Source organism: Callospermophilus lateralis, chromosome 5, assembly GCF_048772815.1.
Source record: "Callospermophilus lateralis isolate mCalLat2 chromosome 5, mCalLat2.hap1, whole genome shotgun sequence".
Lineage (NCBI taxonomy): Eukaryota > Metazoa > Chordata > Mammalia > Rodentia > Sciuridae > Callospermophilus > Callospermophilus lateralis.
In genome coordinates this window covers 72,808,165-72,822,157 of record NC_135309.1, presented here as the reverse complement: position 1 = coordinate 72,822,157, position 13,993 = coordinate 72,808,165, and the positions used below count along the sequence as shown (strand labels likewise).

Below are 13,993 nucleotides of genomic sequence, written 5' to 3'. Positions count from 1 at the left end.
CTGGCTATAGTTTCAAGAACTATATTGAATAGGAGAGGTATCATCAATCTTTTATGATATATACCCAGAATTGTAGCTATAAATAGTTTCCATATTGATTGGCTAGACATTTTGAGGTAAACAAATTATATTTATTTAATTTAATATACAAGAGTATATTTCTGCAAGTTCAGTGAGTAAGGTACTCAGGAACTTTCAAAAGCAATCCTTCAAATATTTCTAAACATAATAAACATAAACAGTAATAAACATAACTGAATATTTTGTCCTTTTATTGATTCTACATTGAGACAGGCTTACTTTTGAGACCCTAGAGAGATATGAAAAGTAAACAGAATTGAATGCTACTTGGAATATCAAATTGCCATGTATGTATAGAGTTCTGCATAACTGTAATTCATTCTAGGATTCTACCCACAAGTGTCTTTTTTTTTTTTTTTAAGTTTATTTTTATTTAAAATTTTTTTGGAACTGGGAATTGAACCTAGGGGTGGTCTATGACTGAGCTACATTCCCAGCACCCCCCTTGTAAATATTTTTTAGGTGTAAATGGATCTTTAATTTATTTATATGTGGTGCTGAGGATCAAACCCAGGGCCTGACACATGCCAGGCAAGCGCTCTACCACTGAACCACAACTCCAGTCACCATTCCCAGCCCTTTTTATTTTATTTTATTTTTTTTGAAACAGGGTCTTGCTAAGTTGCTTAGGGACTTGCTATGTTGCTGAGGGTGGCCTCAAACTTGCAATCCTTCTGTCTCAGCCTCCTGAGTTGCTGGGATTACAGGCGTTTGCCACTGTGCACAGCTTGTCTTTGTTTTTGAGGAAGAAATTGAATGTCACAAAGGTTGAGTGATACTTCTGAGGTTAAAAATCTTAGATCCTGTATTGTGAAACAATACGGAACTTGTAGTTGAACCTAATTCTCCTGATCTCTAATGCAGTATTCTCTCCATTATGTCTTGTTGCCTATTAAAATGTGAATTTAGGGGCTGAGGATGTGGCTCAGTGGTAGAGTGCTTGCCTAGCATGTTCGAGGACCTGGGTTCGATCCTTAGCACCATATAAAAATAAAATAAAGGTATTGTGTCCAACTGCAACTAAAAAATAAATACATATTTTAAAAAACATGAATTTACCTTTACTTTTAAGATATAGAACAATTAAATTTAGTGAGTTATTTTATGTACTATGTTTTTCAAAGAGAAGTTATAAGCCTTCTAAAGACAAAGATTGTATCTGTGTATTGTTTTTCTTTTGAACTTAATTTTTCCCAAACACTTAGGAATATGTTTAGAAACATGATTCTTAATGTTCTTGACACCCAGAAAGGCAGTAATGCTGTTCTTTTTCTTCTTAGCTATAGGACTCAGATGGGCAAATGAACAATATGTTACCCTTTACATGATCTATTCAAATCCATCCATATTTGTTCTTATTGCCATAGTTATATCTTAAGTATACTATGTCATTTTTTAATTGTGGTCTAACTCACATTCCTAAAATTTAGCATTTAAAATTATATTGCAATGTGTTTTAGTATATTCATAGATTGTACAGAGATGACCACTGTCTAATTTCAGAACATCATTATCATTTCAGAATGAAACTACAGACTCATTAACAGTCTTCTTTCCCCTACTCCCAAGATAATCATTAATCTACTTTTTGTCTGTATGAATTTGCCCTTGCTGGACATTTTGTATAAATAGAATCATACAATATGTGAACTTCTATGTCTAACTTCTTTCACTGAACATAGTATTTTCAAGGTTCATTCACATTATGGCATGTCTTAGTATTTAAGTCTTTTTAAAATAATATTCCAGTGTATGGATATACCATATTTTGTTTACCCATTTATCTGCTGATGGACATTTGGGGTCCCCCTCCCCACTTATTGGCTATTATAAATAATGTAGCTGTGAACATTTGTGTGTAAGTTTTTGTATGAATACTGTGTTTTCAGTTCTCTTAGGTTTGTATCTAAGAGTGGAATAACTGGTGATATGTTAATTTTATGTTTAACTTTTAAACTGTCTTTTATAGCGACTGTACCCTTTATGTTTCTACAAGCAGTGCATGAAGAACCTTACATTTTTTTGAGACTAGATCATTCATCATTTCTCAAATTCATCTTCTCATTTTTTATTTCACTCCTTTCCTCTAACTGAAACACATTTACTCTCCTGCCCTCCTCCACCCTTATGCCTAATCATCTATAAAAATTTTATGCATCCTTCAAACCCTACTAGAGCTGGAAGTGATTTCTTGCTCCTTAATGCATATAGTTGTACCATGTGTTTTTCTTTGAGGCCTTTTATAATAATTGAAGCCTTTATTTCTTTTATATTCTCATGGTGCTTTGTATATAATAAACCTTTAGCAAATATTGGGAAAATGAAAGAGAGGACTGAAATTCCTTAACTTGGATTTTTAAAAATGTTTTATGAACATATATTATTTATAAAATAGAAATGTTAATTTGTAACTATCTTTCATAAGAAACATTCTAGAATGTTCCCACTGGAATGATGGCTTTATTTATTTATTTATTTTTATTTTGTTTTTTTTTATTGGTTATTCAAAACATTACAAAGATTGCAGAATCATATCAGTTACACATCCACATTTTTACATAATGCCATAATAGTAACTGTTGTATTCTGCTACCTTTCCTATCCCCTCCCCTCCCATCTTCTCTCTCTACCCTATCTACTGTAATTCATTTCTCTCCTTATTTTTTTCCCATTCCCCTCACAACCTCTTATATGTAATTTTGTATAACAATGAGGGTCTCCTTCCATTTCCATGCAATTTCCCTTTTCTCTCCCTTTCCCTCCGACCTCATGACTCTGTTTAATGTTAATCTTTTCCTCCTGTTCTTCCTCCCTGCTCTGTTCTTAGTTGCTCTCATTATATCAAAGAAGACATTTGGCATTTGTTTTTTAGGGATTGGCTAGCTTCACTTAGCATAATCTGCTCTAATGCCATCCATTTCCCTGCACATTCCATGATTTTGTCATTTCTTAGTGCTGCGTAGTACTCCATTGTGTATAAATGCCACATTTTTTTTTTATCCATCCATCTATTGAGGGGCATCGGGGTTGGTTCCACAGTCTAGCTATTGTGAATTGTGCTGCTATGAACATCGATGTGGCAGTATCCCTGTAGTACGCTCTTTTAAGGTCTTCAGGGAATAGTCCGAGAAGGGCAATAGCTGGGTCAAATGGTGGATCCATTCTCAGCTTTCCCAGGAATCTCCATACTGCTTTCCATATTGGCTGCACCAATTTGCAGTCCCACCAGCAATGTACCAGAGTACCCTTTTCCCCACATCCTCGCCAGCACTTGTTTGACTTTATAATGTCTGCCAATCTTACTGGAGTGAGATGGTATCTTAGGGTGGTTTTGATTTGCATTTCTCTGACTGGTAGAGATGGTGAGCATTTTTTCATGTACTTGTTGATTGATTGTATGTCCTCCTCTGAGAAGTGTCTGTTCAGGTCTTTGGCCCATTTGTTGGTTGGATTATTTGTTTTCTTATTGTTTAATTTTTTGAGTTCTTTGTATACTCTGGATATTAGGGCTCTATCTGAAGTGTGAGGAGTAAAAATTTGTTCCCATGATGTAGGCTCCCTGTTTACCTCTCTTATTGTTTCTCTTGCTGAGAAAAAACTTTTTAGTTTAAGTAAGTCCCATTTGTTGATTCTAGTTATTAACTCTTGTGCTATGGGTGTCCTATTAAGGAATTTGGAGCCCGACCCCACAATATGTAGATCGGAGCCAACTTTTTCTTCTTTCAGACGCAGAGTCTCTGATTTGATATCAAGGTCCTTGATCCATTTTGAGTTAACTTTTGTGCATGGCGAGAGGAGGGGATTCAGTTTCATTTTGTTGCATATGGATTTCCAGTTTTCCCAGCACCATTTGTTGAAGATGCTATCCTTCCTCCATTGCATGCTTTTAGCCCCTTTATTGAATGGAAGATAATTGTAATTTTGTGGATTGGTTTCTGTGTTCTCTATTCTATACCATTGGTCCATCTGCCTGTTTTGGTACCAGTACCATGCTGTTTTTGTTACTATTGCTTTGTAGTACAGTTTGAAATCTGGTATCGCTACGCCTCCTGATTCACACTTCCTGCTTAGCATTGCTTTTGCTATTCTGGGTCTTTTATTTTTCCATATGAATTTCATGATTGCTTTATCTATTTCCACAAGAAATGCCGTTGGGATTTTGATTGGCATTGCATTGAACCTATAGAGAACTTTTGGTAATATCGCCATTTTGATGATGTTAGTTCTGCCTATCCATGAACAGGGTATATTTTTCCATCTTCTAAGATCTTCTTCTATTTCTCTCTTTAGGGTTCTATAGTTTTCATTGTATAAATCTTTCACCTCTTTTGTTAGGTTGATTCCCAAGTATTTTATTTTTTTTGAGGATATTGTGAATGGGGTGGTTTTCCTCATTTCCAGTTCAGAAGATTTGTCGCTGATATAAAGGAATGCCTTTGATTTATGCGTGTTGATTTTATATCCTGCCACTTTGCTGAATTCATTTATTAGCTCTAGTAGTTTCTTTGTAGACCCTTTTGGGTCTTCTAGGTATAAAATCATATCATCCGCAAATAGTGATAATTTAAGTTCTTCTTTTCCTATCTTAATGCCTTTAATTTCTTTTGTCTGTCTAATTGCTCTGGCCAGTATTTCGAGAACTATATTGAATAGAAGTGGTGAGAGAGGGCATCCCTGTCTTGTTCCAGAATTTAGAGGGAATGCCTTCAGTTTTTTTCCATTTAGAATGATGCTAGCCTGAGGCTTTGCATATATAGCTTTTACAATTTTGAGGTAAGTTCCTGTTATCCCTAGTTTTTCTAATGTTTTGAACATAAAGGGATGCTGTACTTTGTCGAATGCTTTTTCTGCGTCTATGGAGATGATCATATGGTTCTTATCTTTAAGTCAATTGATGTGTGAATAATGTTTATTGATTTCCGTATATTGAACCAGCCTTGCATCCCAGGGATGAATCCTACTTGATTGTGGTGCACGATCTTTTTGATATGTTTTTGTATACGATTTGCCAGAATTTTATTGAGGATTTTTGCATCTAAATTCATTAGGGATATTGGTCTGTAGTTTTCTTTCTTTGAGGTGTCCTTATCTGGTTTGGGAATCAGGGTGATATTGGCCTCATAGAATGAATTTGGAAGTTCTCCCTCTTTTTCTATCTCCTGAAATAGATTGTGGAGTATTGGTATTTGTTCTTCTTTAAAGTTCTTGTAAAACTCTGCTGTGTAGCCATCCGGTCCTGGGCTTTTCTTGGTTGGTAATGATGGTTTTATTTATGTTCCCAACTGGTGGTTATATATATCTGCAAATATAATTTCTCAGCTTTGCAATAAGCTCTTAGTATAAGCAGGTGCCTTTCAAGGCCATCGACAGCTGATTATCTAATATATCTATTGGCATGGACTAGGATGTTATCTTTGAATATAATTAAATGTTAAAGTGTGTTGCAGTATTTTACATGACTTAGTGCATCACTACTAATGCAATATATCTAAATTATTTTAACTTTACTGTGTTTATTAGGGTATCTTTATTTAATGTCCAATGCAGAAATAGGTTATCAACTCCACTGCGCGACCAGCTTGCTGGTTTCATACAAGAGGTTCGCAGCATAGAAGTTAACACTCGAAATAAACACACAAGACCCAATTACCTTTTTCTTTGACCAGGTTCGAGACGGCCCTCCCTCTAGCTCTCGCCTTGAACCACCCTGTGGGGCAGCAAGGCTTACTCAGGACTAGCAGGAGAGAGAGAGAGAGAGAGAGCACGCCAGGGAGTGGCCTTTTATTGGAGAACAAAAAATTCAGGGGAAAATTCCATCCAATGAAGGTCAAGGGGGGCAGCATTCCAAGGTCAGGGTCAGTGATTGGTCTCAGGGTCAATGGTCAGTCACACCCCCACCTGGACAGGCTTTCGCACCTGCAGAGGGTGGGGATAGCTCCGACACAGTTTGGCCAGAACGCCTCACACCCAATCCGGGAGGTGCCCAATCCCGTGTGAGAATGGCTCCCCACAATCAACTAGCCAAATATCTCAAATAATGAATTCCAAATATCGTGGTCTTTTGTAAAATGTGTGGAATATAATATCCCAGTGGTTAACAGCACTTAACCACATGGGATGGTTAACAGCACTTAACTACATGGGACTCTCTACCCATATGGTCTGGATTTGAAATCTGATTTTGCCATTTATTAGCTGTGTCCTGGAAGAAGTACTTAGTCTTTCTGTTTCTTTTTTAAAAATGTGTTTATAAATATGTTAACCTACCTGGCTATGCTGTTCACGTATTATAGACATATAAGTATACAGATCTGTATTTAGGAGTGTAAACGTGAATATGCATATGTTCAAATTTACATGTATGCACACATGTCCTTTTAGCAAAATAAGAATCATAATATTTTGTGGATTTCAGTTAATTTTTTATTTTTTAATTTACTTTTAAATTTTTAAATTCTGATTTGTTACATATGACAGCAGAATGCATATAATTCATATTACACATATAGAACATAATCTTTCATATCTCTGGTTGTATTCAAAGTATATTCACACTCTTCTTGTCTTCATACATGTACTTTGGATAATGATGTCCATCTCATTCCATCATTTCTAACCCCATGCCCCTCCCTTCCCCTCCCACCCCTTTGCCCTATGCTCCCCTTTCCTACCCCACTATGAAACAGTGTGATGCTGGTTGTTTTAATCAGTTATAACAATAGCTATTATTTATCAGGTGGTTAGTAGGTGCCCAATACTGTTAAAACACTTCATAAACTAGATTTCTTTTTAAAGTTATGTTTGTTGAAATATAATTTTTTGTATGGTACAGTTTGCCCTATTTTGTTTTATAGTTATATGGATTTTGACAACACAATATAAAAAATGACAACATAAATATGGATGTATAGTACTACAGTCAAGTTACAGAATATGTTACTGTATTCTCTTTTTCTTCTTTTTTTTAAACAAATAGAGAAATTAATTTTAATATATTTTCATTTAACCCAATGGATTACCAACATAATTTGCAAAGAAAATAATTGTTAGTAAGACATTTCATGTTCATTTTGTTTGTCCTAGTAATTCTTTGGAACCTAATGTTTATTTAACATATAGCACACCTCAATTCAGAGTAGACACATTTCAAATACTCGGTAGCCTCATGTAACCAGTGGCTGCCATATTGGATTTTTTCTCCATCTTTCACCTTTTGGTGGGACATATGCTGTAGGCTGCAGGATAAGTCCCCTTGTCATGTGGTTTCTTGTTGAGTTCCATCAGAAAGGGACACCAAAGAGATGAACTTAGAATATACAAGAGTAGTGCGAGATGCTTTATTCTTCCCTATAAGACTCTATTAGACTGTGAGTTGGTTTCTTCTTGCTTTTGGTAGGAATAACTTCAGTTAGTTCACCTTCTCCTAGAAGTTTTTCATAATGGCTCTCTCTTCTTTAGCTCCTACTTTTCCAAGTCTATGGAAGGAAAGGTGTTTCACAAAATTTGTTGGTTTCCCTCAACCTTGCCCTTACCTTTATAAATACCTTATTAAACAATTTTTACCCTTGAGTTTTTCACCCTTGAATCTTGAATAACGGTTTTTTATAATTATAAGAAATTAAAATATACCTCCTCTCATATCACAGGTAATATATGTACACATACCAGATTAATTATATATTAAAATATAATGTATAAAATGCTAAAACTTTTAAAGAAAACATTTGTGTAATTTTGTGAAGAGAAATGGAAAACAAAAAATACAACATAAACAAAAACCTGAAAAATTAGATGATATTGTAGTTAAAATTTTTATGTGTAAAATTTATTGAAAATGGTTGAAAGATATATGAATTGTATTACCTGTAATTTTTGTTTATTTTTGGTATTTAGCTTGACTTAGTTTCTCCTTTGGTTGGATTTTCCTTTATTGTAGTTTGCACATTTTCATTTCCTCCTTGTGGAATATTTTTGCCAAGAATGTTCTGTAGTGCAGACTTTCTTGCTATAAATTCTTTTAGCTTTTGTTTATCATGGAAGGTTTTTAATTTCATCATCAAATTTGAAGCTTGATTTTGCTGGATATAAGGTTCTTGGTTGGCATCCATTATCTTTTATTTTTTATTTATTTATTTGTTTTATAAGAGGGACTTTTTTTTTTTTGAGAGTGAGGGCGGGGGGGGAGAGAGAGAGAGAGAGAATTTTTAATATTTATTTTTTAGTTTTTGGCAGACACAACATCTTTATTTGTATGTGGTGCTGAGGATTAAACCCGGGCCGCATGAATGCCAGGTGAGCGCGCTACCGCTTGAGCCACATCCCCAGCCCCCATCCATTATCTTTTAGAGCTTGGTATGTTGTTCCAGGATCTCCTGGCTTTGAGAGTTTGGGTTGAAAAATCTGCTGAGATCTGAATTAGTCTTCCCTTGTAGGTAATCTGATTTTTCTTGCTTGTGGCTTTTAAAATTCTCTTTATTCTGTATGCTAGGCATTTTCATTATAATGTGTCTTGGTGTAGATCTGTTATAATTTTGTACATTTGGTGTCCTATAAGCTTCTTGTATTTGATGTTCCATTTCATTCTTCACACTTGGGAAATTTTCAAATATTTCATTGAAGAGATTGTGCATTCCTTTGGTTTGAATCTCTGAATCTTCCTCTATCCCAGAAAATCTTAAATTTGGTGATTTGGTCATTTGGTGGTATCCCATAATGTTCATGGTTTCTTACCATCTTCACAATAAAGGTCAACTTTTTTTTCAGGATTGTTTATTTTGTCTTCATTGTTTGAGATCCTGACTTTCAAGTCATCTAGTCTGTTGGTGATTCGATCTATTGAGGTTTTTAATTGGCTTATTGTTTCTTTCATTTCAAGGGTTTCTGTTCCGGCCCCCCCCTCCCCCAGTATCTCTGTTTCTTAAAGTGATCTCTTGCAGTCTGTCTTTGCTCTCTTTTCTCTTTGTTGGGGTGATCATGGTCACCTGTATTTGTTCTCTTATGTCTTTGTTGGAGTGATCCATTTTTGCCTGTATCTGCTCACTTAGGTAGTTTTTTAATTCCCAGATCATTTTAGTTATGTATATTCTGAACTCCTTCTCTGACATTTCACCTGCTGTACTCTCTATGGATTCTGTTGTTGTAGTATCTTGATTTGTTTGGGGCATTTTCCTCCCTTGTTTTTTTCATGATGTTTGTGTCTTCCTCTCTTGCAGTGTAGATCAGATGTATTACAGCTTCTGTCCTATTGTCTTATAGTGTCCCTATAGATTACAATACCTCACTTTTTAAAAAAATTGTTTTAGTTGTAGTTGGACACAGTACTTTTGTTTTATTAATTTATTTTTTATGTGGTGTTGAGGATCAAACCCAGGGCCCCACGCTTGCTAGGTGAGCACTCTACTGCTGAGCCACAACCCCAGTCCCCCAATACCTCACTTTTAAGGGAGAGATCAATTTTACAGCACTCAGTATAACCAACGTGCAGCCATATATCATTAAGCTTCCATTTTTACATTTAGTTTTGTCACTATAATCAGAAATGATGAGTTCGGTTAACTTCTACCATATAGTCAATAGGTTTGCATAATGGTTTACAGTTTCTAATGGTAGAAGGGGGTACTGGGGGGTTGGCTGAGGTGTTTATGAGGTAGGAATTTGAGAATATGAAGGTATTATATGACAAGTGAGAGGGTAATCATTAGAAGTTGGCTGTTAAAAGGAGAAACGAGATAGGCAGCCCCCTGCAAGACAGGATAATGTTTAGCACCCCCAATAGAGAGAATCCTCTGGTGCAGCCAGGCCCACAGGGACCTTGGTGATGCCTTACCAGGTCCTTATTGTTGTCACTTGATAGACGCAGCCATATCTCAGTTTCATGGCAGTGGCAGCCTCAAGCCTATATGTACTCTGATGTTGGGCTGTGGAGCCACACTTTTTTGAATAAGGAACCCCAGTATGGGGTGGTTCTCCACCGGATCTCTTGGCCACTGAATGGTTGGGTGGGTGGGTCTCTCCTCTGGATCTCCGGCCGGATTTCAGTTAATTTTATTAATATTTTCCTGTGCCATTTAACATGTTTTCAAAATCTTTTTTTTTTTGGTGGTGATACTAAAGATTGAACCCAAATTTGCTATATCCCCATCCCTTTTATTTTTTAAATTTTTGTAAAGTTTTTAAAAATATTTTTTAGTTGTAGATAAACACAGTACCTTTATTTATTTATTTTTATGTGGTGCTGAGGATTGAACCCAGTGCCTTGCACGTACTAGGCAAGCACTCCATCAATGAGCTATAATCCCCAACCCCTTATTTTTTATTTTGAGACAGGGTCTTGGTAAATTACTGAAAGTGGACAATTTGCAATTGTCCTGCCTTAGCCTGCCAAGTAACTGGGATTATAGATATGCACCACTATGATCTGCTTAAAAATATTGTTATTAATGGGTACAAAATCATTCCTCATGTGAATGTACAAAATATATCTAGCAAATTCTTTATTGTAGTTATTTTTCTCATTTTTGGAATTTTAATTATTATTACAGTGAACATCTGTGCTCATTAAGTTTTGTCTGGCTTTCATATAATTTTAGTTGTTGTTGTAGATGGACACAGTAACTTTTTTAAAATTTATTTTTATGTGGTGCTGAGGATTGAACCCAGTGCCTCACACATGCCAGGCAAGCACTCTACCACTGAGCTATAATCCCAGCCCTCAGATTTTTTTTTTTTTTTTAATAGCAGAAGTACAGGCTGAGTGCAGTGGTGCATACCTGTAATCCCAGTGTCTTGGGTGGCAGGGGTGGGCTAAGGCAGGAATATCGTGTTCAAAGCCAGCCTCCACAGCAGTGAGGTGCTAAGCAACTCAGTGAGACCCTATCTCTAAATCAAATACAAAACAGGGCTGTGAATGTGGCTCAGTGGTTGAGTGCCCCTGAGTTTAATCCCTGTTATATGCATTCCCCCACCAATTAGTAAAAATTTAGTAGTCCTTTTTTTTAAGTTATAGATGGACACAATACCTTTATTTTATTTATTTATTTTTATGTGTTGCTGAAGATCCAACCCGGTGCCTCATGTGTGCTAGGCAAGCACTCTACCACTGAGCAACAACAACCCCAGCACCTCAGATAATTTTTTAAAGAATGGATTCCTTAAAATGGAATTACTTAGTCAAATGGCATGAATTTGTACTTTTTTTTTTTTTTTGGTACTAGAGATTGAATGCAGGGATGCTTTACTATGGAGTTACGTCCCAGTCCTTTTTAGTTTATTTTGAGACTGTGTCTTACTAAGTTGCTGAGGGTCTGGCCAGGTTGCTAAAGTTGGCCTTGAATTTGCTGTCCTCCTGCCTCAGCCTCCTGAGTTGCTGGAATTACGGTGCCCAGCAAGGACATGAGTTTTAAAACATATTTTGTTAACAAATTTTCAAACTGCTTACCAGGGAGGTTGTGCATAATAAAATTCACTTGGAATTAACTTAATTTTGTATGTTGATTTTTTTTCTTTTTTTTTTTTTTTGCTTATGTGATTCATTCATTTCAGCAAGTATGTATTGAATACCTGCTATGTACCAGGTACTCTTAGTCCCAGAGGATAGAACAGTGAACAAATAGGTATTGTTTCTAAACTCATGGAGTTTTTCTATCTATAGGACTCCAGGTGTTTGGTAGTGTGTTTTTAAGACTTTTATTTCGGGGTTAGAAATTGGATAAATTATTTAGTAGAGAGGAAAACTATACCTTAATAAAAAACTATACCTTTTTTTTTTTTAAAAAAGCAACTCTCTAGAGCTGTATACAGTATACATCTTCCTAGGGGTTATGTTCATGTATTTATTTCAGTAAAAGTATTGCTTAGGCATAGAAGATAGAGTGCTCTCCAGGAACCTTTAATCTAGTATGTCTGGGTTTACCTGTTATGTTTGAAGATTACTTGATAGTCAGAATGCGTCCTCAAAGTCTGTGACCATATAGCCCCATGTTTCTAAAAGTACTGGTTATATAAGAAGACATATTATTATTATTTGTTTTTTTAGAGAGAGAGAATTTTTTTTTAATATTTCTATTTTTTTTTAGTTTTCTGTGGACACAACATCTTTATTTGTATGTGGTGCTGAGGACCGAACCCAGCACCGCGTACATGCCAGGCGAGTGCACTACCGCTTGAGCCACATCCCCAGCCAAAGAAGACATATTATTACTTTACAGTTGTTCTAATTATATTGATAATTGTTTTTTGGATTTTGCATGTTCAATAGGTCGAATCATTTATTTTGGACCAAGAAGACTTGGATAACCCAGTGCTTAAAACAACATCAGAGATCTTCTTGTCGAGTACTGCAGAAGGAGCAGACTTACGCACTGTGGATCCAGAGACACAGGCACGACTAGAAGCATTGCTTGAAGCAGCAGGTACTTTCTTTACTTTTTTTTTTTTTGATTGCTTTATTTATTTTAATCTCTTTATATAAAGTCTAGATCTACAAGATTATCCTCACATTATGTAACATACGAAGTATGCAATCACTGTAAAATTTATTTTTTATTTCCTAAAGAAAATGTTCACATTTCATATTTTAAAAAATTCTTGGCTGGGGCTAGGGTATCTAGAAGGTAAATATTAAAAAAAAAAATTCTTGGCTGAAGGCAATGAGTGACTCAACTGTAGTTTTTTTTTTTTTTTTTTAATTTGGTACTAGGGCTTGAACCTAGGGGCACACCTCAGTGCCTTACTGAGTTGCTTAGTGCCTCAATAAGTTGCTGAGGCTGGCTTTGAACTCACGATCCTCCTGTCTCAGCTTCCCCAGCTGCTGAGATTACAGTCATGCACCACCGTTTGACTACTTATTCATTTTAATCAGTGCGTAACTTAATTAAAAATAGCTCTTTTTTTATTTAATAGACATCTTTAAAAATGTTTTTATTTGTAACGGACACAATACCTTTATTTATTTATTTTTATGTGGTGTTGAGGATCGAACCTAGTGCCTCACACGTGCTAGGCAGTTGCTCTACCACTGAGCTACAATCCTAGTTCCTACATAATAGGCATTTAAATAAAAAAATGAACATAAACTTGTACTAAAACATGTCAAGCTATGTCAATTATTTGTTCTGAAGTATCATAAAAGAAAAATTTGTGATAAAAACATACCTTCTCAAAATAGTACATATTATTTTATATTGTATAATCTGCTCGTTATTTGCTATACAAAGTTTTCATGGCATTTTAATGAAAACCTTTTATCACTCCTAAATGCAAAAATTTTTATAATCTCTGAATATGACCTTTTTGCAATATGTTCACTTTGTATAGCATTCCTTTTATTTGTTTAATGCATTTATGCATGCACATTATACACACATAAGAATTTCATCTAGATGAATAATTTATAACATTAAAAAAAGTGCATAGAAGCTTATTAGGGTGCCATATTTTTATCTTATCCTATATTAATGCTGTTAAGATGTGGAATACTCAAGGTTTAAAAATGTATAGAAAATTTCATTCAGCTTATGAGTGAATACTTTAATAAACATTAAAGAGACATTGAGAAAGATCATAGCAGCCTTTAAAATAATAAGAAAAATTTGTATTTTGTCAGTTAAGGACTAGGGGAAAAGTAAAACATGAAGGAAATTAGCATTTTTATATTATTCTTGGAAACAGACATTGCATTAGGAAAATATTTACTCAATATCTTGATACTCTTTAAACTCTCCTGTTATGGAAAAGCATAGTGGCATAAAAGCATATAATATAATTTGTAGCAGATTAACTTTTGGTCTTTGTGTCTTTTAAACTGATACAAACTTAAGATTAGATGGAATAAAATACTTAAGTATCCAGCAAAGACTGATAATTAAAAAGAAACAAAATGTAAAGATGGATTATGTTGGATTTCCCTCCTAGT

The 13,993-nt window shown here is 35.1% G+C and overlaps 1 protein-coding gene across 4 annotated transcripts in view; it reads left to right on the top strand.

Annotated features, from left to right (window-relative positions):
- Ankhd1 (ankyrin repeat and KH domain containing 1) overlaps positions 1-13,993 on the top strand; it is a 138,295-nt gene that overhangs the window by 29,123 nt on the left and 95,179 nt on the right. For all 4 annotated transcript variants that reach the window (XM_076856860.1, XM_076856858.1, XM_076856861.1 and 1 more), the window contains exon 2: positions 12,338-12,491. In XM_076856860.1, the coding sequence (XP_076712975.1) occupies positions 12,338-12,491 (154 nt within the window). The remainder of the gene's footprint in view (positions 1-12,337; positions 12,492-13,993) is intronic.